Source organism: Monocercomonoides exilis (genome assembly GCF_001643675.1).
Source record: "Monocercomonoides exilis strain PA203 chromosome Unknown scaffold22-1379369, whole genome shotgun sequence".
NCBI lineage: Eukaryota > Preaxostyla > Oxymonadida > Polymastigidae > Monocercomonoides > Monocercomonoides exilis.
The window spans coordinates 1158074-1184885 of record NW_027150567.1 but is presented as its reverse complement, the minus strand read 5'-3'; the positions used below and the strand labels follow the sequence as shown (position 1 = coordinate 1184885).

At 37.0% G+C, this 26812-nt stretch overlaps 8 protein-coding genes across 8 annotated transcripts; 5 read left to right on the top strand and 3 right to left on the bottom strand.

The window, feature by feature from the left end:
* Positions 1-242: 242 nt before the first annotated feature.
* MONOS_1859 (putative K+-dependent Na+/Ca+ exchanger) lies at positions 243-3924 on the bottom strand. Its single transcript, XM_067871622.1, has 6 exons — positions 3590-3924; positions 3221-3536; positions 2888-3158; positions 2653-2734; positions 1826-2422; positions 243-1540 (listed from the first exon to the last, which is right to left on the bottom strand). The coding sequence occupies exons 1-6, from the start codon at positions 3825-3827 to the stop codon at positions 1020-1022; spliced, it is 2025 nt and encodes a 674-aa protein (XP_067727636.1). The 5' UTR covers positions 3828-3924; the 3' UTR covers positions 243-1019.
* A 50-nt stretch (positions 3925-3974) lies between these two features.
* Positions 3975-5115, top strand: MONOS_1858 (uncharacterized protein; the record flags this gene model as incomplete). Its single annotated transcript, XM_067871611.1, has 5 exons — positions 3975-3978; positions 4222-4322; positions 4380-4545; positions 4608-4679; positions 4746-5115. The coding sequence occupies 5 exons, from the start codon at positions 3975-3977 to the stop codon at positions 4862-4864; spliced, it is 462 nt and encodes a 153-aa protein (XP_067727635.1). The 3' UTR covers positions 4865-5115.
* Positions 5116-5567: 452 nt separating this feature from the next.
* On the top strand, positions 5568-7796 carry MONOS_1857 (putative amino acid transporter; the record flags this gene model as incomplete). The annotated part of the gene is made up of 2 exons (XM_067871601.1): positions 5568-5816; positions 5907-7796. The coding sequence occupies 2 exons, from the start codon at positions 5568-5570 to the stop codon at positions 7794-7796; spliced, it is 2139 nt and encodes a 712-aa protein (XP_067727634.1).
* Positions 7797-8728: 932 nt separating this feature from the next.
* MONOS_1856 (putative inhibitor of cysteine peptidase) lies at positions 8729-9510 on the bottom strand. The gene is made up of 5 exons (XM_067871590.1): positions 9486-9510; positions 9258-9410; positions 9122-9192; positions 8996-9070; positions 8729-8914 (listed from the first exon to the last, which is right to left on the bottom strand). Exons 2-5 carry the CDS (start codon positions 9406-9408, stop codon positions 8855-8857), a joined length of 357 nt encoding a protein of 118 aa, XP_067727633.1. The 5' UTR covers positions 9409-9410; positions 9486-9510; the 3' UTR covers positions 8729-8854.
* Positions 9511-10050: 540 nt separating this feature from the next.
* Positions 10051-17979, bottom strand: MONOS_1855 (putative WD repeat domain 35; the record flags this gene model as incomplete). The annotated part of the gene is made up of 15 exons (XM_067871579.1): positions 10051-10405; positions 10546-10617; positions 10726-11625; positions 11900-12259; positions 12453-12844; positions 13071-14121; positions 14494-15320; positions 15974-16268; positions 16753-16814; positions 16928-17085; positions 17178-17248; positions 17306-17429; positions 17485-17650; positions 17805-17882; positions 17974-17979. The coding sequence occupies 15 exons, from the start codon at positions 17977-17979 to the stop codon at positions 10234-10236; spliced, it is 4734 nt and encodes a 1577-aa protein (XP_067727632.1). The 3' UTR covers positions 10051-10233.
* On the top strand, positions 17979-20251 carry MONOS_1854 (putative Nuclear pore localization 4 (Npl4)). Its single transcript, XM_067871568.1, has 5 exons — positions 17979-18127; positions 18193-18273; positions 18332-18775; positions 18885-19544; positions 19726-20251. Exons 1-5 carry the CDS (start codon positions 18014-18016, stop codon positions 20008-20010), a joined length of 1584 nt encoding a protein of 527 aa, XP_067727631.1. The 5' UTR covers positions 17979-18013; the 3' UTR covers positions 20011-20251.
* A 1419-nt stretch (positions 20252-21670) lies between these two features.
* On the top strand, positions 21671-23549 carry MONOS_1853 (uncharacterized protein). The gene is made up of 3 exons (XM_067871557.1): positions 21671-21791; positions 21873-22328; positions 22561-23549. Exons 1-3 carry the CDS (start codon positions 21689-21691, stop codon positions 23358-23360), a joined length of 1359 nt encoding a protein of 452 aa, XP_067727630.1. The 5' UTR covers positions 21671-21688; the 3' UTR covers positions 23361-23549.
* A 224-nt stretch (positions 23550-23773) lies between these two features.
* On the top strand, positions 23774-26806 carry MONOS_1852 (putative polyubiquitin). The gene is made up of 2 exons (XM_067871546.1): positions 23774-23991; positions 24053-26806. Exons 1-2 carry the CDS (start codon positions 23794-23796, stop codon positions 26111-26113), a joined length of 2259 nt encoding a protein of 752 aa, XP_067727629.1. The 5' UTR covers positions 23774-23793; the 3' UTR covers positions 26114-26806.
* Positions 26807-26812: the final 6 nt, after the last annotated feature.

Here is a 26812-nt window from a genome sequence, read left to right as displayed (position 1 = left end):
AAAAATTTTTCCATGTCAATTTTTTTTTTATCTTTTCCATTTTTTCAAAAATACTTGAGATTTTTTATTTTTCAAACAACATCAAAGTCATGCTTGTATTTCCACGAGTTTTCATACATGATTGTTTTTTTTGTTGATGTTGTTTTTAAACTTTTATTTTTTATATTTTTGGTTATTTGAAATCTTTGAGAACACTTTATTTTCATAGTTTTCATACATCACCTTTTGTATATAAAACTGAATTTTCAACAGAGCAAATAATATTTACACTATTTTCTAATATTCAAATGAAGTGTTATTAAGAGAAATAACATATGTTGGGTAAAAATTTTGCATTTATGAAAAAAACAACAATATGTTCCAAACTTTTTCTGAATTAGAAGCATTAAATAATCTTTCATTCTCTTTCAAAAAGAATAAAGAAAAATAAAAAATATGAGAAGAATTTTAAAAAATTACTGTGAGGAACAGAATTCATAAAACAAAAAAAATATTGTCACATGCTATTCTTTTTTCTGTAATTTCACAGATTATAATAAGTGATATCCGCCAATTGGCATTGTACCTTTGATTTTATTTAATAGTCATTTAACGCACCAGAATAAACAACGCTCCATCTCTTTTTCAAGCAAACTTAATTCAAATTAATTCCTACATAGAAAATATTTTCGTGTATATCTGATAAAGAAAAGGTGTTCAAAGTGAAAAGAAAATTAAAGTCGATTACAAAAGAATTCCCGAGACTATTCCGGAAATGACAACATAACACGAACCAAAAAGATTAGAAAAAATGCATCCAATCAAAGGAGAGCAAGATGCAATCTTGGAATAAAATAAGGAAGACGAAGCACATAAACGTAAATCAAAAGAAACAAAGTTTTGAATGATGTTGAAAGAAAAAGAACGAAAACAGACAAATAGAAAAAATTGAAATGAAGTTAAAAAAATTTGGCTTTTCTAGCTGTGCCTCATTTTGCTTTAGAATCGAGTAAAAGCGTAGTAATTCATGTTGAATGGTCTTATATGTTTATTGGAACGATATTTTTGACTTCTTTCAGAAGGCCTGTAACACTGCTAATATTGTCGCTTAGCTTTGTTTCTAACAAGTTGCTGTCGCCGCTTTCTTCCACAGCCCCAACCTCCATTTCATCTGTCCCTTCGTTTCCTCCATTCTCATCTGCTTCCATTCCCTCTGCTTTCTCACTCCCGTCCTTATCGCCTTCATCCTTTCCCTCTTCTTCTTCTTCTTCTTCTTCTTCTTCATTTTTATCATCTTTCTCATTTTTATCCTCTTTTTCTTTTTTCTGATTCTTCTGCTTTTTCTCCTTTTCTTGCTTCTTCTGTTTTTTCGATTTATTCTTCTCTTCCTCTTTCTTTCTTTCCTTCTCTTCTCGTTCTTCTCTTTCCTCTCCAGATTCGCCATCAACAAGCTCCTGGGCAACATCAATCACGGCATACCATATCTTAAACAGATAGTCAGACAGCACTGTGATGAAGAGCGCGACAACAATAAACCCAAACAGAATCATGCACGAATACACTGGTTTTGGCAAATAATGAGGGTGGAAAAAAAAGGAAAGAGAAAGAGAAAGAGAAAGAGAAAGAGAAAGAGAAAGAGAAAGAGAAAGAGAAAGAGAAAGAGAAAGAGAAAGAGAAAGAGAAAGAGAAAGAGAAAGTAACGTAGAATGAGAAAATATCATTAATATTGCAATATAATCAAAAAATAATTTGTTTTTTTTTTTAAAAAAAAATAAAAAAAAATATTATTTCCCATTTTTTCTATAAATGCAATTAATCCCACATTATTTATCCATTGCTCACATACCCAGTTTTCTCGCAACATCATACGAAGTGTCAGTCATAACATCAACCATCGATTTAAGAGGATAGTTGCAAAACTCGTCATTCCCAGTGATTTCTGGATAATTACAGCCGTAGCTCTTGATGAAGTTATCCAGAACTTTCTCATATTCAGGCTTCACAACCATTTCCTCTTCATTTGCCTTCCGCACAGCTGCCAGCTGATACAACGTGGTTGCATTGCTTCCTTCTTCTTCATTCGCAATGGGCACAAAAAGCGAGGAAAGCGAGGCAATCGAAGAAGAACTGCCAGCCACAGCATGCTCACTGGGGGAATAATAAACATCCACCACTTTCTTCTCGATCTCGATTCTAACCACTTCCTTCCTTGTGAGTGCTCCTTCTGTTGTGTTCAGCAGCACAATGATGCATATCCCAATCACCAGACACGCCACACCCGCAATGGCCACGACGATAACACGCGACCACTTCAGACACGTGGCAATCGGGTTGAAGCACTGGAACATCTTCACAATGGAAAATAGAGACATACCAACATCCACCACAGAGCCGACGGTGATGAGGGCAGTCAGGTAGCTGTTGTGGAACATGGAGTAAGTGGCTGGGGAGAGGAAAAAGTGATGATGATAATTGCAAAAACATTCAAATAAATAAATAAATAAATAAATAAATAAATAAATAAATAAATAAATATATGTAATTATTTGATAATAATAAAAGATATGAAGAATCATTGATAAGAAATAACACAAAGAAATAAAAAAAAATTTTTTTTTTGAAAAAGAATCAATTTCCAATAAAAAAATCCAATAGCTAAAAATATACACATACTGAGGACTTTGAAGAAAGAGCCCAAGAAAATAAATTCAGAGCCGCACAACACAGTAATCTGCAGGAGGATGTATTTCATTTGCTATAACATTCAAATTGCAACATCGTGAATGAAAAAAGCATTAAAAATAGTACATATTTAAGTTATATAAGGTTTGAAAAAAAAAAAAGGAGAGAGAGAGAAATAGAAAAAAATTTTTTATCAGAAGAATAAAAAAATAATTTCTTCTCAAACCTTCAAAAAGTTTTCCGGCTTCAGCAAAAATGATGAAGAGATCGCATTCAGCACTGCAAACGCAAATCCCACGATGCACATGATGGAATCCACTTTGAGAACCATGAAGTGTTTGCTCAGGATGTTGTTGATATCCAACTTTTCTGCTGCTTTGGCACTGTCCATCAGCTTTGCTTCGCGGATTATTCTTTCGAAATCAACTCCAAAGAAATATGACTTGTTTCCATCCAGCATGGCCATCTCGTTCCATGAGCCTGAAAAGAATAAATACCTGAGAATATTCAAAAAAGCACTTGATAAAGAAAAAAAAATTATAAATTAAAGAATGCAAACATAGCTCCAAAACAAATCAATTCAAAAGCCACTGAGTATGCTGCGAGAAATGTCTTTCGCAAGCATCCTGCATTTGCCGAAGTGCAACAGCAGCACATCGAAGAGCAAGCAGTTCCGAACGCTCCCATCGTAATTAATGAAATCCCAGACATTAGCATTCGAGTTCCCATTGTCGAGAGATAAGGATTCATTAAAAACGAAACAATTGAAAGGACAACAACTGTTGCTCCAATAGCAATTGAAAATAAATTAAAGAATAAAAAGAAAAATCTGACGCAATAATACAACTTATTGCGTTTCCAATTCTTTTCGCCAGCTGAACAAACGCATAAAAGTTATTTAAATGATTACAAAGATAATTATGAATACCCTGAACAACGCTATTTGCAGCTGAGCTTACACTTGATATTGCAGAATCTTTAACTTTCGTAACTTTCGAGCTTGCGCTATCGACCATATCCATTGTACGATGCTTAAACGAAGAAAAGAAGCCTTCTTTTTCTTTTTTCTTTTCGTTTTCTGTTTGTTTAGTCGAATCATTTGGAGAAATTTGTTGCTCTTGTTGAACTTCATTCAAATCTGATTGATACGCTGATTCAAAGTTCATTTTAGTATTTTCATCTTCTAAAGTTTGTTCATTCCCATTGTCTTGAGAAATATGAGCAGTTGGCTCTTCACGACTTTTCTTTTCATTTATTTTTTCAGTATCTTCAACAGTAATTTTTTTTGATTCATCTTTGGAGCTTTTATCATCATGAGTTAATTTTGATTTAAGATTATCTGCGAATGATGATAGTTTTTGCATAATAGCTCGATTATTTGTGTTAAAAAACTGTTCAAAGCCTTTTCTTCAAAAAACAGTTTATCAAAGCAACCAATATATATTTCTCATTTTCATCAATTTTCGAATCTTGTTGATATGTTTTGGGCAAAAGAAAAACATTCAAATTAAACATAATAAATTCTTTCCATCGTTTTTTTCAAAAAAGCATAAATAATAGAAATTATAAGAGCAGATCAACTTACTTTTAAGATGTTGTCGCAATTCTCTTCATCGACTTTGCTTTACAAAATTTTGTTGCTGGTTCTCCTTTTGATTGTTGTATGAAATTATTTTCCCGAAGATTTTAACACATTTATGTTTGAATGATATTAAAAGGTTTTTTCAATGATCAATAACTTCTTCACATTTTCATTGGAAGATCTAGCAATTGCAATTGTTGGATTTTATGCATTAAATAACAAGACAAGTGGACCAGTCTGGTTCTACATCCTCCTTTGTGGATTTTCCACATTTTTCCAAATTATCCATCTTATCATCATTGGTTTGCACGAAATATTTTATTGAAACATTTTATTTTATTTTATTTTATTTGAATAAAAATAGGTGTTGTGATGAAAGGATTGTATGGCCGCGTTTATTGGATTATTATGTCAGTTATTTTGATCGTGCTGAAGCGTTTGCATTTTTTAACATTAAGATTTATTTTAGTTCATTTTATCGTTAAACTCTTTCCGATTTCAGTTGCTTCATGCGGGTTGTCTTTCTTGTGCAGAAATGAAATTCAAAATGGAGGACAATCTCAACCATCTCCATATTCTTCTGCACCTTCATCAGCCAACACCTACAGCGCTACAGTTTAAAACTTTTGTAAAGATTTTTAGATTTTTCTTTTGGAGTATTTTCTTCGAGAACGAGAGTCTTTCACCTTTTCTGCCAATCAACTCTTGCATCCCTCTTTGTGGCTACGGGCAAGTTATTTTTGTATTCCTTTAGATTCTTTTATAAAATTTCATTATATATCATTTTTATTATTCACAAAGTAAATGTGTTCGAAATCGAATCTCTTTTTGGAGAAATTGTTCGTGATTACAAAAAATATGATAGTTTATTATCGTTTGTTTTGTTGAAATTACAATTAAAACCAAAATTATTCGGTAAAATAATGTGCATTTTGTACTTTTTTTAAAACATAAATATACATTAAAGGAAGATGCGCTTGATATTTTGTTGATTAGAAAAATGTCATTAATAATCTGATTTAATGCAATATGGTTTGCATCAAGATCACATTATCGGTTAAACGATAAAGAGATGAATAATGTTCCACAGTTGCTTATATAAATTAATTCATCATTTTTCCATCTCCGACCCGTAACATATCCCTTGATCAGTATCGGTCCAAAGAACACTTCATATTTCCCCAAAGCAAAATTTCAGCTGGTGAATTTAGCAATTGTACGTCATTGCTCATATTTTTTGTTGTAAATTTTTATTCACTTTCAATGTTTATAATCATTATTACACATTTGTGACTTGGTATATAACTGTTACTGTTTTTGAGTAATGGCCGATAAACAGCAGAAACACACAAATCAAATACCTCAAAAAAAGCCTTCTCATCCTGTTGCTGCAACGACAAACATTTGTAATACAATTATTGGAGCTGGAACTCTTGGCTTACCTTTTGCTTTTGCAAAGGCAGGAATGCTTCCTGCTATGCTGATCTATATCTTCATGCTTATAATATCTTATATTTGCTTGTGTTATTTAATTGAAGTTGCTGATGCAATTGGAGTTTATTCATTTGGAGATGTTTGTTTTTCTTTTTTTTAAAGAATTTAATTAATTTTTGTTTTATCTCATGTGTTTGAATTTGGATTGAACATCATTTTAATTCTCTAGATGGCTGGCATACTCTTTGGAGTGCCTGGCATCCTTGCAATTGCGATTTGTACATTCATCAAATGCTTTGGAGTGTTATGGTCATACACAATTCTTTCAACAGACTTTCTCATTTCACTACTACTTGGATTTGGAGTGTCACCCGACAGCGTAATGGTAGAGCGATGGTTGATATCTATTTTAATAGCAGGTGTCATATTCCAACCATTGGGTTGGTTTAGACGATTGGATTCACTCAGCACGCTTTCTTCATTTGCCATTGTAGCAATGACTCTGTGTGTTGTGCTTGTCATTGTGCGGAATTTCGCACCTTTCAAAGAAGTTGCAGAGCACGGACCAGTTGAGCTGGTGCATCCCTCTATCACCATCATCCAGACATTTTCCACACTCTGCTTTGCATTCGGGTGCCAACAGAACATCCCTCTTGTGCAGGCCGAGATCAAGAACAAGAGCCCATCCACGATGAAGAAAGTGGTCATCGCTGCGTTCTGCGTGGTGTCTGTGATCTATCTCGGATGCGCCATCTTCGGCTACGTGCAGTTCACCGACCTCTTTTTCAGTGCGAAGTCGCCTGGAAACATCCTCACGCTGTTCGGCGACGGCGACCCTGTTCTGATTGTGGGGCGGATAGCGACGCTGATCGTGATTATTTTCTCACACCCGCTCATCCTGGTGCCCACGCGCACAGTGCTCTTCAACATCGTCCGCGTCATCATCGACCTCACCAAGTTCGGCAAGCGCACGAAGACGATGTACTCACACCGCTCCATCCCTTCCTTGTTCCCTGAAAAATGGCGCCACAACTACCTCTGTTGCGGCCGCCACCTCTCCAAAATGTCCCTCGCCACCGCCATCACCGCCTCCTGCATCGTCGCCCTCTCCTGTCTGCTTGCCATCCTCCTTCCTTCTGTCTCCTTCGTGTTCGACATCATCGGCTCCACCGCCGGCTCTGCTGTCTCCTTCATCATCCCAACCATGCTCTACATCCGCCTCAAGACGAACCCGGGGCCGTTTGTGAACACAAAGCGCAGGCAGACGCTGTATGGCATAGAGCCATCGAAGAAGTCTGGTGCATACACGCCTGACGCCGCTGCAGCAGGGAAGGGAGGGCAAAAGGAGAAGGAGAAGAACGATATTGAGATGGGGGAGGAAGGGGGCAAAGGGTATGGGAGAGACGAGATAGAAGAAGGAGGAGAAGAAGAAGAAGCTGAGCAGAAGTCGACGAGTGTTGGGAAGAGATACATGGTTGCCCCTGATGATGTGTCATGGCAGTCAACAGACCAAGGCTCTTCCAACACATCCTCTTCTTCCTCTTCCTCTTCTTCCTCTTCCTCTTCCTCCTCTCAGCGTAGAGCACTTGCCATCGCCACACCGTCAGGGATTCCGCTGCTGGCCTCGACGACCCCAGCGATTCTGATGTCTCCGATGCCATCTGTCTCTCCGCTGAGCATGTCCTCTGCCAATTCGCAGACACCAATTGACCAAAGCACTCACTTTACATTCACTTCGGCGGGGGGATTGCAGACACCTGAGGAATTACAGCAGCAAAATCAACAACAAAGTCAACAGCAAAGTCAGCAGAATTCGCAAAGCCAGCCACCAAAATACGATGATGGAGACGGGAATGCTGACAGGAGTGTGAAGAGCGAGCCATCAAATGTTAATGACTCACAGGCACATTCGAGTGATTTGAAGCCTGTGGAGAAAGATGCGATAGACATTGAGTGCGAGAAGAGGGTGAAGGAGCTGCTGGTTCCGCTGAGTTGGAAGTCGCCGAAGATTATTCTGGCGATTGCCATCTTCTTTGTGGGCGTAGTAGCTGGGCTTGTGTCATTGGCAGTGGCAATTATATACGATACAGACATATACAAGAAGATTGGGTGGAATTAAGAGTGGCTGAGAGAGAGAGAGGGAGGGAGAGGGGAAGGAGAAAGAGAGATAGAGAGAGAGAGAGAAATAAATTTTTTCTATTCAACCTTTGAGGCTTTTGTGTTCTTTCTTAATTTTATCTCCTAATCTTTTTCTTCTTCTTCATTGTTTTCTTCTTCTTCTTCTTCATTTCTCAATGCATTTATTTGCTGGATATGTTTTTCTCTTTCAAACACGTTGATCATCTCTTTTTATCATAATTCTTCTCCTTTATTCTTTCCTTTTCCTTCCTTCCTTCCTTTTCTTCTCTATTCTTTTCATTTTTTTCTCTTTCTCTTTAATTCTCGTATAGTTTTATATGTGTGTTTTTTTCCTTTTTTTTTCGTTGTTAATTTGTTAATTATCAAAAGGATGACATTTATTCAAATTGAAGAAGAAATTCAAAAAAATTCATTAAAAAAGAAGAAGAAAAAGAAAGAATTTTCATTTTTTTTTCTCTGTTTTGGCAACACTGCGTGTGTATCTAATTCTTTATATATCTTTTTTACACTTGTCTTTGCTTTTTCATTTAATTCCTGTTTGATTGCATTTTGTTTGAATAGATGCCTTTTTTTATAGGCTCAACTGCATTATTTATATTCTCTTCTTCTTCTTCTTCTTATTCTTATTCAAATTCCTAGTTTTTTTAAGTTAAAAAGAAAACATGTTATGAAAGAAGACTCCTATTTATTCTTCTTCTTTAAACTTTTCTTTCTTGTCTTGCAGTTATGTTTCTGTTGATAATATTTTCTTTCTCTGTCTTTTACTAAACCATTTCTATTTATTTTATTTATTCAATTTTTTTCTTTAACTTATTTCGTTTCTGGACATTTATTTTTGCATTTTCTTTTAAAAAATACATCCATTCAGTTGCTGTTCATCATTTCACGTAAACATTTCGGAAAAACAGAGAAAAATTACGCACAAAGGCTTTTGTTGTTAAGGAAAAAATTTAATAAAATAATAATTCTAAAACGAAATGAGCTTCAAAGGTTAAAAAAATATTTATGTTCGCAAAAAAGCAAGACAATTAAAAACGCTTAATCGATTGTTATACGATAGACTTCAGGGGCTGGATTTTTCTGTTCCCATGGTCGATGCTATTATTTTTGTAAATGGAATTTTTATAAATAAAATTTAAAAGATACAAAATATTCGAAAATGCTTTTAAAAAAGCATACATGGATGAATTCAAAATCGTTTGTTCCGGATTTCAGGGCTCTGAAAGTAAATTGATGAGTTCCAGGAGCTCCAACCTTTAAATAGCAATGAAGAAAATAAAAATAACTTTTAACGATAATTCATACTTTTCTTGGTGCATTTGGATCTCTATTTGAAACGCTGCTAATAAATTTATCTTCAACAAGTTCGAGAATCTCTGATTAAAAATTTTTTATTGTTCAAAAAATGTTTACTAAAAAACAACTTAAATAAAAAACATGCCTCCAGCATTTCCTTCTGGTTCAACCAAACTCCATGTGTACCCTGTTGATGGGTTTGATGGGAACTCAATTGTGAAGGTATCTCCAACTTTTTTCGAAAGAGTGTGAAGAGCTTCCGCAGACATAACTAATGCGAATAGCAAAAATAACATTACTACAGCAATTATTGAATGGAAATTTCAAAAAAAATAGCACATAAAAACACTTCTCATGAAGTGATTAATCACACCAGCTACCAACCACTTTGAACAATTAAGGGTCAAAGTCATAATCGGAATTTCATTTTGAATTATAATTATTAAAAAGAAAGAAAAATGAGTTGAAAAAGAATTGATGGATTGCTAATATATATTTAACTTAGGAAATAATGTTTGTATACTTGCTTGCAAAAGAAATAATTTTATCGTGTTCAATTAGCTGGAAAATGGTATGAAATGTTGTTTGTTGTGTTTTTATTTGGCAATGATGATCCTTAAAAATGACAAGCATATGTCAGAAAATTCATGTTGATATTTAAATAATCTTTGAGATCTGAGATAAATATTTTTGAGTTTTTATTATTAAATGTTTTTTAATATTTTATAAATTTTAACAAAATAATAATTCTTTTTTTTTTTTTCCGACAGATTTTTTAATATTATTTAGCTTTTAGCGTACAAGAAGGAAAATGCTTTTTCTTTTTGTGTTTTGTTTTGAATCATTTCAGATTTTTATTGAAGAAATACAATTTGATAAATCTTAAAAGCACTTTTTTTTCAAAAAAAAAAAAAAATTGAATTCATTTAAACATGATCGAATATGAAGTTGAAGCTGACAAATGTTAAAAAATGTGTTGTTGCAAATGAGATGATAAGAAAAAGAATTAAAGATTGACTTGAATCAAACATGAATTCGTAATAACTGGTGAATTAAAAGTTGTGGTTTGTGAAATGAGAAAGGGAGAGAACGAAAATGAAATCAATGTTATGAGAAATGCCTTAAAGTCGCAGCGGTGCATGGCAAAGGGGACAGTAGTTTCTTCTCGCCATTTCGCTTGTGTATCCAATGTGTCTGCATTTTGTGCAAGTGGTTGTGCTTCCTTTCAACAAAGCTCTTCCAGTTGCGATGCAAGCATTGAACTGGCTCTTGCAATAAGGACAAGACAAAGACCTGCATTGTTAAAAAAAAAAAAAAAAAACAGAAGGATAACGATATTGAATTAGTTGTTTATCAAAATATTCACATTTTTTAATTAAAATAAAAAAAAATTAAAATTACTGTTTTGAATAACAATTAATGAGATGGCAAACCAATCAGGAATCTTGCTGTTGCAGTTGGGGCAGGTTCCAATGTCCTGAATTGGAGGGTCAACAGGATCATACCTGAAAAGGAATTAAAATTAAAAATTAAAGAAAGAAAGAAAGAAAGAAAAAGAGCGATAATAGTAATAATCAATATTAAATGAAAATATTCCAACAAGATCAACAAACATCGTAAATATCTGCAATGCAAGCTCAGCAATTGCACTCCCCTTCGACGACATCGACCCGTCCATCATCTGCGACGCTGATGCTCCTCCAGCCCCTGCTCCATCCATTCCTTTCCCACCAGCCCCAAACGCTCCTTGCCCCGACAACGATGATGATGATGATGACCCACCTCCAAATCTTGAGGCAGACAATCCGAAACCTCCGCTTCCAACAATACTTCCTTCTCCACTCCCTCCGTTGCTTCCTCGTCCCAGCCCTGCAATCGAAGACATCGCATCCCAGCTGTTCTGCCCAAACACCCCACCACTTCCTCCGCTTCCTCCACCGCTGCTACTCCCCATTGCACTCACCCCTGCCATCTCCTCCAGCTCCCTCATCGCCAATGAGCATTGCTTGAAGAACTTGCACCGAAACGCCGCCAGCGCCAGGAGCGAGTAAATTGTGCGTTTGTCGACGATATCCTCATAGCGTGTCAGGCAGATGGCTGTCTTCATGGCTGCTTTGAACTGGTCGCTGTAGAACTGTCTGTGTGCCAACAGGAAGAAGTGCCATGCTTCCGCTCCTCTCCACACAAGCTCCAGATTCGGGTCAAAGGCAGTGGTGGTTTCGTCTGCAATCAGCTTGTCTAGTTGGGAGAGTGCGGAGGAAGAAGAGGAGGAAGAAGAAGAAGAGGGAGAAGAGGAAGGAGAAAGAGAAGAAGCAGAAGAAGATGGATTCATTCCACTCCCCAACATTGGAACTTGTGGAGAAAACAACCTGCTTCTATGTGCTTCAATCTCAAGCCCCGCCAAAACGTATATTTTTTTCGTTCGCATCGGATTTCCGCCGGCATTGCTGACGCTTTGTGCCATTTCTGACAGAAGACGAGCTGCATCAAGGAATTTGCCGGCGCGGTGGTAACTGGAAAGGGAAGGTAAAAAGTTGAATGATTGAATGATAATAATATTAGAAAGAGATAAAATAAGAGAGAACGAGAAAAAGTTTTTTTAAAAAAAAACATAAAAATAAAATGGAAAATTAAAATGTTAATGAATACAAGAATTCACAATTTTTTTTAAATAATTATCAATAAATTTTAAAAAAGAAGCTTCCTCCTTTCTTTTCCTCTTCTCTCTCCCTTTCTCTCGTTCTCTCTCCTCTTCCTCTTCCTCTCTCCTTCCCTCTCCCAACACACAGTTCCACCGCCTGTGGTGTGTTCTTCTTCTCCAGCAGATAATCCGCGTATTGTGTCAGCAAATGATCAATCTGTGTGATTCCGTGCTTCTCCGCCAGCGACAGCGCCACGTCCCACTGGTTCAGCCTCACACAGCCGTTGATCGCCATTTCCACATCGCCATACTTCAGAAACGCCTTCAGCGCGCTCTCTGCCAGCCCCACAGTCGTCAGCATCGACCCAATCTCCACAAGAAGAGGGTCGTGTTCAGGCACTTGCGAGAGGAGGGATTCTAAAGAGGCAAAATCTTCCACGACGAAGTAGCACTGGGCAAGGCGGGAGATGTTGTGCGACTGCTGGAAGTAGGCGATGGCGAGACGCCTGAGGAGAGAGAGAGAGAAAGGAAGAGAAAGAAATACAAAAAGAAAAACAAAAAGAAAAACAAAAATAAGAATGAGAATTAGAAGAATATAAAGAATAAGAAGAAAGAGAAAGAGAAAGAGAAAATAAATAAATAAATAAATAACAAAATCACAATAGCATGAAGATTATAATAATAATAATAATAACACACCAGTTCTGTCTGTCAGCATGATATTCACCCATCTCATCCAGTGCATCATGCAACAGCTCATCATCAACTGCTGACTCCACCTTCGCTTCTTTCGACCTCTGATCTCCAATCCCCACCACCATGTCTTCTTCCTCCTCTTCTTCTCCATCATCATCATCATAATCATCGTCATCCCCTCCTCCTCCTCCTCTCCTTCCTCTCCCTCTCCTCCCTCCTCTCTTCCTCTTCTTCCCTTTCTCCCCCTTCGCATAGTCAATAATCTTTCCCCAGTCCCCCATCTTCATTCGCATCGCCACTGCCAAGTCAAACCGGTCTTCTTCAATGTAAATCTGCTCCGCCTCATCCAAATGGCCTAAATGGATGTGCACTTCTGCTAGACGGCGCTTGGGAGACTGGAAATGGAAGAGAAGGAAATGAAAAGACAAAGACAAAGACAAAGACAAAGAGAATGAGAATGAGAATGTGGATGAGAAAAGAAAGAAAATAAAAAGGAAACAAAAAAATTAAATAAAGAATAATAAAAATGTATTAATAATATATCTCAATAATTCCACAATCAATCAAATATTTCTCTTTCTCTCTCTCTTTCTTTCTCTCCTTCCTTCCTTCTCTCCATACATCCAGCAATCTCAGCCTCTTCACCAGCCTAATCCCCTGATAATCCTTCGACAGCACAAACGCCTTGTCTGCTAAGTCCAGCTCATCTTTCAACAAAGCCGCTTCTGCCAGCATCTGGCACAATCTTCTGTGTGGATGGTCCTTGATGAACTTAAAGGCCTCATGCAACGACACCTTCCATATCAATTCTGTCGTGTTCTTCAGCGCTTTTGTCGTGTGCCTTGCAATGAACGTCGCCTCTGGCTGTGTCGGCTGCGTCAGCAGGTCATCCAAGTTAATCGTCAGCACCTCCAGTTCCTTGAAGCAGCCAATATACGAATTGTTAAACATAATCGGATCCTCCGCCTCGCTCCCTTTGAAGATAAACAGACGCGTTTTCTCGGTCAGCACAAACATGTCCGGAAAATCTTCACTAAACTTCGCGTCCCAACACCCTCTCTTCTCAATGGGCAGCCTCAAAAGCGACTGGAATGGCACATCTGATGCTCTTTGCAGTGTGTCTGTGGAGGCTGTGCCTGAAAGGGAAGAGCCAAGAATGCCCCTTCCTCCTCCTCCTCTTCCGCTATTTCCGCTTCCTCTCTCTCCCTTCCCTCTCCTCTCCTTCCTTCTTTGCCGCTCGCTGGGATCTTCTTCTGAGTCGCTCTCGCTTTCTTCCTCTTCTCCTTCATCATCATCTCCGTCTCCTCCTCCTCCTCTTTCTCCTCCTTCTCCTCCTCTTTCTCCACCTTTCTCCTTCGAGTCCACCACTCCGATCTCAAACACCCCCACACTCCCAACCATGTCTATGCACATCATCATCTTCGTGTTGCAGTTGATACACATCTTTTTGATACGTGTGGGAAGCTTAACATTATAACGGTGCGTGAGGAAGGAGGGGGAAGAAGAAGATAAAGAAGAAGAGGAAGAGGAAGAGGAAGAGGAAGAAGAAGGCAAGGCAGGAGAAGTGAGGGAGAGGAGGTTGTAGCGGTTGATGACACCATTGGCACGAGAGATGAAGAGAACGGGGGAGTTTGGAGAAAGTGCAATGGAAGTGATGGGGTGAGGGGTGCGACTGAAGAAGAGAGAGAGAGTAGGAACGAAGGAAAGAAGGAAAGAAGAAGTTTTGATTGGAAGAAGAAGAAGAAAGAAAGAAAGAAAGAATTGAACAAACAAATAAATAAATAAAATGGAAATAATGTTATGTTTTATCAATGAATAAGCAAAAATAAAAATTAAAGCATTCAAAAGCTATATCAAAAACGACATTATAGACAGAAATTATCAACTTTTTCTTCCTTTAACTTTCAAATAAAAATTATAAATTTCTTTCTCTTTCTCTTTCTCTTCCTCTTCCTCTTCCTCTTCCTCTTCCTCTTCCTCTTCCTCTCTTTCTCTCTTTCTCTTTTTCTCTTTTTCTCTTCCTCTTCCTCTTTCTGTCACATACTTCATTCTCTCAAATCTAATTCCCTTCTTCCTCCCCTCGTATCTGACATCGTCAATATGAAATTCTGCTTCTCTTTCATCTTTCTCTTCACCAAACTCATCATCATCATCGTCATCATCATCATCATATTTATCATCTTCTTCATCATCCTCATCATCCTCATCATCTCCTCCTCTCCTTCTCCTCCTCTTCCTCATCTTCCCTCCCTTCCCTTCTCCTCTTTCTCCTCCTCCATTACTTCCCCCTCCCCCTCCTCCACCACCACCACCACTCAGCCCTCCCCCTTCCTTCGCTGCATAGTTCCACACCCACACCCTCTCCTCTGTCGCCAGCACCACATGTGTCCCGTTCATTGCCACAAAAAGTGGCTCAAATAAGATCCGTTTTGTGTCCAGTGTTGCCCCTATAGAGTTGTTGATGCTCACAAGACAAGGTCCCTTCCCATCAGGAACAATCGGAGCAAACGCACTGGATGTGGGGGAGAGCCTGTATTGAGATGGTTTGGAGAGGAGTAAACCAGAAGAAGAGGAAGAAGAAGAAGATGATGATGATGAAGGGTTCAAAGAATCCATTCCCATCATCTGCCCACTCAGCGAAACTGATGCTCCGCCAGGGATCGCACTGCCATCAACAGCATCGCTTCCTCCTCTTCCTCCCCCTCCTCCTCCTCCTCCTCCTCCACCTCCCTTTCTCATTCTGTCATCTTCCTCTATTTTTGAGACAATAACGCAGCTTTCTCCGTGTGACGCAATCAGCAAGGGAAAAGGAACAGGTTGGAAGACACGTTCGCCTGTGGAGGTGTTGTAGAAGGTGAGGTAGTGTTTGTTCTCTTCAGAGGATGTGAAGGAGTAGAGGAGGGTTTCCGCAAAGTAGCTGAGGAGAAGAGGAGAAGGATAGGAGAAGGAGAAGGTAGTAAGAGAGAGAGAGAGAGAGAGAGAGAGAGAGAGAGAGAGAGAGAGAGAGAGAGAGAGAGAGAGAGAGAGAGAGAGAGAGAGAGAGAGAGAGAAAGAAAAGGAGAGAAAGAAAGAGAAAGAGAAAGAGAAAATAAAAAATAAATAAAATAATTAGAAATAAATAAAATAAATAAGCTATCCAATACCTCCAGTTATGATGCATCTTGACAATTCCGAAGAAGATGGCTGACTCAACCACGATTGCTATTCTGTGCCATCCTTGTTCCCACGCCATGTCAAAGGCAGTGGAGCGGACTTGAGGGCATCCAGGGACATCGAGTGAGAAGAGATGCTGAGGTGGTATGAGAGAGAGAGAGAGAGAGAGAGAGAGAGAGAGAGAGAGAGAAAGAGAAAGAGAGATAAAGAAGAAAGAAAGAAAATCATGGAAGAATTAATGAAGTGGAATAAAAGGTTAGAAATAAAAGAAAACCATTATTTTCATACAAATAAATAAAATAAAATAAAAAATAAAGCATTAATCTCTCCATAATCCCCCCTTTTCCCTTTTCCCCTCACCCAACACACACCACCCCAGTCGATGAATAGAACTGTATCTGATACTCAAACCCAATCCCCGCCCCAGCCGAAGCAGCACCCGAAGCATAACCTCCATCTGCCCCAACATCTTTTATCACCCTTCTCCCTCCCACCGCAAGCACCGTCCCCGAAGAATTCCATTTCACTTCCATTATTTCCATTCCGGCATCTAACTTGACCACAACTGATGGGTCGTCAAAATTCATTATTTGAGCACGGCCGTTGTTGAACCCGACAGCGAGCGTCAGGCCATACGGGTTGGAGGAGCCTTCAGTGCCGTCATACCTGAATGGATGAATTGAATGAATTGAATTGAATTGAACGAACGAACGAACGAATGAATGAATGAATGAATGAATGAATGGGAGAGAGGGAGAGAGAGAGAGAGGAAGAGAGAGAGAGAGAGAAAGAAAGAAAGAGAAAGAGAAAAAGAAAAAGAAGTTAATGTGATATATATATGTATGTACGTATATGAATGAATGAATGAATGAAATGAAGATAAGATGAACAGAGAAGAGAGAATTGCGAAGGAGAAGAAAGGAATATAAGTGCAAATGCATATTGACGTTATCATGATTGTATTTGTATTCGCAAATGATGATAATTTACATATGTGTATTGGATGGAATTGAGAAATGGAAAATATTAATTTTTTTAAAAGAAGAAGAAGAAGAAGAAGAAGAAAGAGAAGAAGAAGAAAGAGAAGAAGAAGAAGAAGAAGAAGAAGATACAAATAAGCAAAATAACACAAATATCAATAGAAGCACACCAATCCATGCAAACAGCCATCGCTTCGGGTGTATCTTCAATTGCAGGAGTTGGAAGATTCATCTGAAAAGGAACCAAAAAAAAATATAGAGAGGAAATAATTCCAGTTCATAAAAATTAAACCACAAATTATCAATTAGATACGAAAAGGGAAAAAAAAAATAAATAAGTCAAACAATATACTGGTTGTTTTCATATATTCTGACATCTCCTTTATCAAGTGAAATAAAAAGATTGTACTTTCCATCGGGAGACCAGCAGGCCCTTCGAATGCGAAATCCCAGATCGCTTGCCCACACACGCTTTCCTGAATGTGTTCCCACAAGACAATTTCCTTTGGTATTTATTTTGTTTGAAATATTTTTTATTTGTAAAAGAAAAATAAAATATTGAAAAAATGAAATAAAAGGTTTTGTTTAGAAAAACCATCCTCATATGCAATCAAAATGTTCTCTCCGTCACTTGACCATTTAAATTCTGCAACAGGAAATTTTCCTCTAAAATAATGAAATAAGATGAAATTAACAACAAGAAAAAAAAAGAATGTTTCAAACTTTGAATTATTCATCTCTTCATTCCATCTTCCCTCAGAAAATGACCAAACAACTACAGTTCCAATTCTGTCGCCAGAAGTTAAACGATGGAAACGTTCGTTCCATCCAACCTTCAAAATAGTTTCTAAAAATAAAACGTTGAATTATTCATTTTTTATAAAGAAAATATATTTTCACACCTTTGTGCTTTTCAAGACCATCAATTGATTTCATTCCTCTACCAGCAGCAACATCTGAATCCATTTTTAAAACTTTCAGCATGCCCCCCGCTCCACCAATTGCAATATCACCCGTTTCGTTATTCCATGCAATTGAGTGAAGTGGGATTTTGTCGGGAATTTCAATCTATTCGATTTTCATTAAAAATAGACGAAACGGTTTAAAAAAAGCCAATAAAATGAAAAGAAAGTTTAATAAGTTTTTAAATATTGACAATTTATTGTTAAAAGCAATGTTATTCCGGTGATTCAAAATTTTTAATATTTAAAACATCTCCAACCTTTTTATGAAGGAAAACAAATATCCCACGAGCTGACATCAAAGTATTCAAATGGGTGAGATCAACACAAACAATGTTCTTAAAAGAATTGAGGGTATTTATTTCATGATAATCACCTCATGAATTTTCCAATCTCATTTAAAAAAGAAATAATTATTCGATCCATTACCTTCATTTTTAAAATTATTGAATTTATTCTCGATAAGTCCATGTTTAACAGAGGGAAATCCATATTTTCCACAAAAAAACCGTCAACTCATAATGTTGTTGAGACTACAAAGCCAGCAAGTCCTCGCCCTCCAGCCGTAACACCAAAGCAGATTGTTAGAATTTTTCGTTATTTTTGATTATTTGCGATTTCTTTTTTCATAATGGATTAATAAAATAGATTGTGAGAATAACGTCAAGGGATGGAATGTTTCGTATTGAAATTATGAACACATGTACTATCAAAGATTTAATTGAAAAAGTATGTAACCATTTGACATAACAGAAATATTGTTGACGTCATGTTTTTACAAAACTAGTTTTCTACACAAGTGCATGTTAATAGCTCGGAAGTTACCATTTCTCCGAAACCCGAAAAGCAAGGTTTTCCACTAACATCGACACTCGCAGATTGCAAGTTTGAAAACGGAACACGGGTTTTTGCAAATTATTCTGAAGCAGATTCGACAGAAAAACCCGAAGAAGGAAAATCAGCAGATCCTTTAGAGGCGCCTGCAGAGTTTTCTGCAGCTGCCAGAACAACAAGAATTCTTGTTGACGAAGATGCTGGATCAGATTCATCAGGTGAAGAAGCTGAGCAATCAGGGAAATGCACCCATCCTCCATCCATGAAATGTCCGAAATGCACAAAGTCTCGAAGATATGTAGAACTGCAACGCCACTGCCCACTTCACCCACCTTGGGGATCTTGTGTCCAGTGTCAAGAATGGAAACACAGTTTGATGCCAACAATGAAGAGGCAGGTTTGAATAAAATATAAATTCGAATATATGTTTTTGTTTATTTTATATTATAACACTTTAAATATATCTATATTTCTATTTTTTTCTTTTCTTTTCTTTTTTTTTTTAGACAAAGAGAAAGTGCAAACAATTTTCACTGAGCCAATCAGCAGGGCAGGCGTTTGCCTCGTTTGCCATCACCTATGGAGAGCGCTTCAAGCGTATTGGGATTATCTATGGACGAGAAACACCCGAGAAGGGAGTCGAAGCGGAGTTCATCTACGAGCCACCGCAGCTGTCGACGGCAGAAGGGGTCGGGCTACTTCCGGATCCGCTGAAAGACAAAATGGCGCATTTGGCGGCGGCGCTGGGGATGAAGCGTGTTGGGTGGGTGTTTTCGCACGATGTGAGGGAGAGCCCGCTGACAGCGCAGGAGGCCATCCAGGCAGCCCGGTTCCAGATTGAAGACGGACACCGCTTCACCACGCTGGCACTGACACTGCCTGACAAAGAGAGAGAGAAGAGAGAGAGGGAGAAGAGGGAAAAGAAGGAGATGCAAAAGGCATCTTCTTCCTCAACGCCTTCGAGTGCGCTGGCAGAGGAAGAGGAGGAGGAGAAGGACAAGCAGGGGATGTCTGCGTATCAGGTGTCGATGCAGCTGACGCGGATAATCAGGAGAGGAATTGTCAAAGACGAGCAAGAGTTTGAGGATGTGATCGAGACGAAGGAGCCTGTGCTGGTGGAGATGAAAGAGACAAACAAAATACAGGTCGAATTTGGTCTGGTTGTGGTATGTAGATTGCGTTTAATAACAAAAAACGATTTTTTTTTAAAAAAAAATAAAAATTATAAATTTATTCTTGGTTGTCTCTTTTTTTTTTAATATTTTTTTTATATGTTTTTTTTTTAACAAAAAATACCTAAATAATTCAATATTCCTTTCCCTTTTTGTGTGTGCATTTATTTCTCAGGTCCCCATCACTTCATTCGAGTCGCGGTTCACAAACATGTTCCCGATCTCCAATCGCCCCATCTACACTCCATCTAATGCCGATCTGAAGGAGCACCTTCTCGAAGCGAAGAAGAGGAAAGAGCTGTTTCTGCGGACAATCAGCGATATCCCTCTGCTGATCTACCTGCTGAATGTGCTGGATGAAGAGATCGTGCTGGAGATGGCAAAAGCTGCGGCTTCGGGCACGATGAAGCAGTATGAGGGATTTGAGCTCGTGCTTCGCTCGATGGCAGGCCTTGATTGAGGATGACTGATGTTGTTTTCGTGTCTTTCTCTTATTAAAAATAAATCATCTCTTGTTTTCAAATTATCAATGTTTTTCATTTATTTTTTTTTTTTTTTGTTCCTTTTTTAAAAAATCGTTGCGGATATATTTATTCACTTTTTATATAAAGTACGCAATTATTCAAACAAGTTTGAATAAATAAATAAATCTTCTTTTTCATACTAGTTGGATTAAAACTTTGAATTTGATGTTGATGAAAAATGCTCAAAACAAAAAAAACGATAATGGAACAACTGAAACATTTTTCCTTGATATACACAAAAAATAATTCTTATTCGGAAATAAAAATAATTCAATTTCTAAATTAATATTTCTATATCGAAAAAATAATAAATCAATTTCGAAACGAAAAAATAATTGATATGAGGAATGAATAACCTGTGTTTCGGGGTGAAAATTCTCTTGGTTTTTATCTCATCAATTGACTTTATTTATCATTTATTGAAAAATGATGCATTTTCATTTATCATTTTTCATTCATTTTGATTGAAAATTTTATTATTAATGTCAATACATAAAGAAAACGAATTCATTTTCGTGTTAATAATTGATGTTTTTCTTTTTTTCAATTTAGAGACAAAAAAAATTGTTTGGAAAAAAATACGGTTAATCACAACTTTAAGGAACATTCAGAAACTCGTTTTTTTTTTTTTTTTTCGGATTTTTTGTGATAGAATAATTTAATATCGAATAATAAAACGTGCTAGGTGTGAATTTTTCATTCTTGCTAAAATTTTTTCTTCCAATAAAAAAAAATCAAATTTTCGAAAATACAGTTTGTGCAAAAAATACTGGACATCGCAAAAAATACCGGACAAGATCGATTTCACAATAACCGCAAGAAGTAAAATTCTGATAATTTTCCTCAAAATATGTCTCATCAATACAAACTCACGTGGAATACAAGACTTTCTGAATAGCTTCATTTTTGCTCAGAAATAAATAATTATTCAAATCTTGAGAAACTCAAAATCTAGTTTCTCCTGGAATCAAATAATAATTTTTTCTGAGCACAAATGAAGCTGTTTTGAAAGTCACATTTATCAATTGAGTTTGCATTGATGAGATATATTTTGGGGAAAATTATCAGAATTATTACTATTGCAGTTATTGTGAATTCGATCTTGTCCGGTATTTTGAGCGATGTCCGGTGTTTTATGCGATATCTGTAAATAAATAACGACAGTTTTTAAAAAATTTCGAAAATGAATTATTCTTAATCTAATTCGAATTATTTTCGATGTCATGTTGCGAAACAAGTTTTGTCAGAAGTAAAAAGGAGCATTTTAGAATTGAGCTCTTCAAAGGAGATTGAGTTTTGGGAAAGTGAGGTTTTTATGTTTGAATGAAATATGGAATGGTGGGATTTCTTTAAGTTTTAGCAATTTTAAAATTATATATGAGTTTTGTTGATTATTAATCCATTTATTTTGAAACGCAAACATTTTAAAGGTTTCAAATTGATGACAATAAAAGCAATTGCAGAAAATAAAAATGTAACGTAGATGTACTGAATGTTCAATAATGCAAGTTTGACATAATTTTCAACGACAGACCTCACCCCCTTCTTCTTTATAAAACGCTATTGTCAATAACAATAATCTCAAATTGAAATGCCATAATTAAAAAATGAATTATGAAATCGAACAAAATATGCGATAAAAGACATGTGCCAGAAAAATTAGCTCATCCTTCAGAGAATTCAACAAAAATTCCACATGCTACACTTCGAGGCGAAAGTATTTTTTGCGTTAATACCTTTTTTTCCGTTTTTTAAAAAATTTATCTTTTTGTAAAAAACAAATTTCTCAATTGAAAAGATTTTGTGAATATTGTTCAGAATTGTTCGTATTCATATCTATCAGATAATTCATTTATTTTGGAATTGCAGCATTTTGAAAAACAGTTTAATATTTGCAGATTAAGCGACAAAACTAACAAGGATATATTGGAATTATTTGCTTTGTTTTATATCCGCAAAAGTTTTGGATGCAATTATCTTTATAATGCATTTTGCACAAATCTGGACAAGATATTTATAAAACAATTTTTGGATATGATGAATTCTCCACGCAAATTAATGGATCTGGAACTTTTTGAGCTTGCGGCAGTGGGATTTTGCTGCAGTTTTACAGATGGATATTTTAATGGGAAATACACAGAAATGCTTGGAAAATTGTTTTGCAAGATGTTAAAAATTAAAACAAATGAACATAATTGGAAGGCACGTGTAAGTTTGGCGTCTCTTGGGCTTCTATTTTTGTCAAATTTTGAATGTTTGTTATATTCCTGTGAATTTTTGCTATTGTTATTTATATTCATCAACTTTTTCTCCGAATACAAATGATTCTGAAAAATATTGTCTGTTCTGTTTTGCGTTAAAGAAAAAGGTTTTTTTTTTCGCTCTGATGCTATTTTTAAATGCTAAACTTCAATTTTCATTTGCTTTACATTTTTTTTTAATTTAATTTTATTTATTCTTTATATTTTATTCTTATATTTCCAAAGGGTATCACAGTATTAAGAACCTCCTGAGGAAGACATTTTCTTTTGTGATTCAAAAGCACAAGAACAAGGCGATAAGACTTCCAGGTCTTGCACTAATATGCATTCTCTATTTGAGTGTTACGCCAATACTTATAAACAATCCCTGTCTGAAATTTTATTATCTAATAATTGGGAAGGAAATGGAGTTGGATCAGTATGAGTTGTGCGAAGATGCGCTTGTGTGCTCAATGGAAGATCTGAAAGAAGCAGAAGCAGAAAGCAATAGAAATGCATTGAAAGTTGAACTGTGCCGCTTTGCTGTGAAGTGGGTTTTTGTGCATCTTTTCCGAAACGGCATTAGATTTATCGGTGGAAAAGTGGCTTATTCAGAGCGATTTAACCATCTTCTGCTTCAAGCCCTTCAGAAGAAAATTGTGCGTGTGAAAGAACTTAATGTTGAATGCGACTTTGAAGGAGCAGAAGAAGGTGTAGAGTGTCTGTATGTGTTTTTGTTGGAAAAAAAACGGTACAGCCACTTGGTGTCCTTTGGGCAAGAAGGGATTCGATGCATTTCAAGCTATCTGGAAAGGCTATTCCTGATGAATAGACGGAAAGCTATCAAAAAGGCAAGCGCAATGGCCATTGAGTTGAATAAGATGGAAAGCGGCGTGCCAAATTCCAGGAAGGAAATAGCGTTATTGATAAAGGAATATTTGGAAGAAGAAGGGTTTGGTGATGAATCCGTTGTTATCGGCTCAGCAATAAGGCCATATTTTGTGTGGGATTTCGAAAACAGACTCGCATTATTCACATTTCTTTAGTGGCATTGGATTTGAAAGTTAATTATCATTATTATTTATATCGATAATTGAATGACGTTTAGATTTCTTTTTCTTTTTCTTTTTTTTAAATGTTTGTAATTTTCATTTGCATGGATATTTTCATGTTTATTTGTGAATTTTGCTCTGTTTATTTGTTGATATTTGAAAAAAAATATAATTAATTGTCATAAGACTGATTTTTGATTTCAAACAATCAAGACATTAAAAATTGTGATTTTTGAACAAATTAAAAAAACGCTCATTTATTAACATATTTATTTCGTAACGAAAAATAAAGGTGAACAGCAAAAAAGATACATTTATATTATTTTCCCACCTCGTGAAATTTTGTTTTTTTGAAAAACATAACTGTTTAAGAAAATCGAAATCCAATAAAAAAAAAGGGTAAAATTAAAAAAGAAAACTGAACTGAATGTCAACGTACACGGAAACAGTGGATTTTTGCACGTTCAAGGAGGGGAACATTTCATTAAATCTGAATATTGATGATTGGATGAAGGGAGTTTTGCGAGGGCTTGCGGACAAATACGATGTTGATGCGCGTGATTTGTATTTCACTCAAAAGCAAAAAATAGTTTCTGACGATGCAAAAGTGCGAGATGTTTTTGAAGTGTGGTTCAATTCTTTTGTTTTCAACTTCTCTTTCTTGTCATTCTTTTCCTTATTAACAGAATAGTAGAGAAAGAATTAATTTAGTGATGAGAAAATCTTCATCTGGGTCAGCGTCCACAGCCACTGAAAATGAAGATCCCTTGCCAAGAGTTGAAGAAAATATTTCGCCAGAGCTGCGCAGCTCAAAGCAGTTTGCTGTTCGCGTGACTGTTTGCAACAACGAAATGAAAGGGAAAGCGGTTGCAGTGGAAAATGTGAAGCCTGATACAACGATTGACGAGTTCGTCGAGATGACATTTGGGAACTTACATATGCAGGCAGGGTATATTTCGATTGTGTCAGAAATGGGTGCAAAGTATTCAGGAATATGGAGAAGAGGGCGTTTCGAATTTTGGGATAGTTCAGAAGGAAAATATATATCAAAGCTGACGTACTGCGGGCAAAGTGGATTGTGCTGCCTCGTTTATCAGTTGATTACAGCGAATTGTTTGCAAGAGCAGGCTTCTTCATCCACGCCATCCTCCAGCTCAAACCCATCAAATGTTGGAACAGAGGCTGCTGAGCAAAATGGATCTCAAACGCTTTTACTTCAAATTGATTATGGCCAAGGAAATAAACTGTACATTGAAGCAGAAAAGGAGATGCTTGTGGAAGAGCTGAAGAAGAAATTAGAACCGGCAGTGGGAATAAGCTCAAATAAGATGACGCTCGTTGGGGGAGGGACGAATATGGATAATGACAGGAAGATTTCTTCATTCGGCTTTAAGGATAAAGATAAGCTTTGTGTATATGAAAAAAACGAAGAAATGTTCAAAATTTGCATTAGAAAGCTTTCAGGAAAAACACTTAAAATCGATGTTAATTCGGAGATGACCGTTAAAGATTTGAAAGAAAGGATATACGAATATGATAACACACGCCCAGATGAACAGAAGCTGACGTTTAATGGTAAGAATTTGGAGGATGACCGTACTCTATCGTCCTATGATATTCAAGAGGATGCAATCATCCCTCTTGTTTTGAGACTGCCTGGAGGGAAGAGCAGTGACCTGTTTGTGAAATCGCTCGGTGGGCAAACATTGAGATTTGGGATGAACGCAGCAGTGACAAGAGTGAGGGATGTGAAGCAGATGGTGGCAGAAAGAGAAGGGATTCCGGTAGAGCAGCAGAGACTGGTGTGGGGGTTGAAAGAGCTGAGAGACGAGATGGAGCTTAGTGAGTATGGGATCGGGGACAAATGCACAGTGCATCTGGTGTTGAAGCTGAGGGGCGGGTTCAACCTGCGAGTGATGCATTTGGACGGGCAGGCAGTGAATGTGGAGGTGGTCGGGGCAGAGTCAGTGGAGGATGTGAAGCGGAAGGTGACAGCAGTTGAAGGAGTGGATGTGAGCAAGATGCGGCTGGTATCGGCAGGAAGGTGGCTGAAAGACTGTCATGTGCTGGAAGATTTTGGGATTGGACCTGAATCAACAGTGCATCTGCTTCCAACAAGCAGAGGCGGGATGAGCGGGCCAGCGCTTTCATTTGTGGATGTGACGAAGACTGATGCATTGGTGGAGAGGTCGTTCAGCAACACAGCCCCGCCATGGCGTGTTGTGGGAAGAGGGATCAGCATCGAAGGAATATGCGAGAACGAGGGATGTCCTGCATTCAAGAAACAGGTAATTTGCAGATGGAGAATGAAGACATTTGATTTGCATGGGAGCAAGCCGTTCTGTCCGTGCTGCCTGAAGCAGATTGTGCCTCTGAAGCCGGGATTCTATGATTGCAGATGGCGGATTTCATCTGTGAAAGAGGATGGGACAGTGACTCACATGCCATGGAAGGAAGCGGAGGATAAAAAATATACGACATACGACGAGAAGGAAGCCGGAACAGCAAAGTTTCTTTTGCTGCAGGTTGAAGCATTGCCCAGTGAGAGAGTTGTAAAGCATCCAACACTGCCATATGATGTAGCTGTTCCAAAGGTGTGTGGAATTTGCCATGGAAGACAAGGCAAAAGCTCATTACAAATATTCACGTGCGGGCATTCGTTCCATAGTAAGTGTGGAAGCGACTGGAAAGAAACTGTTGGAGAGTGCCCAATTTGCCAGATGAAGTTGAGGATCAGTCAGCCATAGCTGCATGATTCGACAGTTTTGAATTAATCGAAGATGGATTTTTTTAAAAATGAATATTCATTATTTCCTCGCAAATGGAGTAGGTCCTGGTCCCATGATCAATGCCATCAATTCAGAAAAATATTTGTATCTTATTCTAACTGTATTTATTAGGTGATGTGTTCTCACAAATAAAACAAGCTCAGATTGGACCAAATGTTGGTTTTGGGTTTTGTGGCATAATTTTAGGGTTAACCGTTGAAGCAATTTTAAAACGAAAACAATAAATTTTGTGAGTGGGATTATCTTTATGACGGGATCACTCCACTTTCCATTTTCTTTTCTTTTTTAATTGACATTTATTTTTTAATTGACATTTATTTTTTAATTGACATTTATTTTTTTATCGTCATTTATTTTTTTATTGACTTTAATTTTTTCACATTTATTTTCTTTTATGTTCTGTTATGTTCAGTTATGTTCTGTTACTAAATTTTGAAGTTATTCTTTTCACAACTTTTGTAAAGAAAACTTATAATATCTGGGACGAAATTTTTTGGTTTATGAATTTTGTTCCACACAATGTTTACAAATATTTTTCTCATTTTTTCTTTTATTATATTTTTCTACACTTTTTTGCATGAGATTGTTTGATTCAAAAAGATAAGAAAGTGGAAAAAGTTTTGAATAAATCTTTGCCTCCACTTACGTGAATGCAAG

What these genes read in the sequence shown, in the direction of transcription:
- MONOS_1859 (XM_067871622.1), bottom strand. Translation starts at nt 3,827, where the DNA reads ATGAACTTTGAATCAGCGTATCAATCAGATTTGAATGAAGTTCAACAA. An exon ending in TGCAAATAGCGTTGTTCAGG is followed by an intron (nt 3,537 to 3,589) that starts GTATTCATAATT and finishes GCGTTTGTTCAG; the next exon opens with CTGGCGAAAAGAATTGGAAA. An exon ending in TGATGTTGCGAGAAAACTGG is followed by an intron (nt 1,541 to 1,825) that starts GTATGTGAGCAA and finishes TGCCAAAACCAG; the next exon opens with TGTATTCGTGCATGATTCTG.
- MONOS_1856 (XM_067871590.1), bottom strand. Translation starts at nt 9,408, where the DNA reads ATGTTATTTTTGCTATTCGCATTAGTTATGTCTGCGGAAGCTCTTCAC. An exon ending in ACCAGAAGGAAATGCTGGAG is followed by an intron (nt 9,193 to 9,257) that starts GCATGTTTTTTA and finishes ATTTTTAATCAG; the next exon opens with AGATTCTCGAACTTGTTGAA. An exon ending in ATCCAAATGCACCAAGAAAA is followed by an intron (nt 9,071 to 9,121) that starts GTATGAATTATC and finishes TGCTATTTAAAG; the next exon opens with GTTGGAGCTCCTGGAACTCA.
- MONOS_1854 (XM_067871568.1), top strand. Translation starts at nt 18,014, where the DNA reads ATGTTTAACAGAGGGAAATCCATATTTTCCACAAAAAAACCGTCAACT. An exon ending in CCGTAACACCAAAGCAGATT is followed by an intron (nt 18,128 to 18,192) that starts GTTAGAATTTTT and finishes TTAATAAAATAG; the next exon opens with ATTGTGAGAATAACGTCAAG. An exon ending in TCAAAGATTTAATTGAAAAA is followed by an intron (nt 18,274 to 18,331) that starts GTATGTAACCAT and finishes TTACAAAACTAG; the next exon opens with TTTTCTACACAAGTGCATGT.
- MONOS_1853 (XM_067871557.1), top strand. Translation starts at nt 21,689, where the DNA reads ATGAAATCGAACAAAATATGCGATAAAAGACATGTGCCAGAAAAATTA. An exon ending in TGCTACACTTCGAGGCGAAA is followed by an intron (nt 21,792 to 21,872) that starts GTATTTTTTGCG and finishes TCAATTGAAAAG; the next exon opens with ATTTTGTGAATATTGTTCAG. An exon ending in ATTTTTGTCAAATTTTGAAT is followed by an intron (nt 22,329 to 22,560) that starts GTTTGTTATATT and finishes ATATTTCCAAAG; the next exon opens with GGTATCACAGTATTAAGAAC.
- MONOS_1852 (XM_067871546.1), top strand. Translation starts at nt 23,794, where the DNA reads ATGTCAACGTACACGGAAACAGTGGATTTTTGCACGTTCAAGGAGGGG. An exon ending in AAGTGCGAGATGTTTTTGAA is followed by an intron (nt 23,992 to 24,052) that starts GTGTGGTTCAAT and finishes CCTTATTAACAG; the next exon opens with AATAGTAGAGAAAGAATTAA.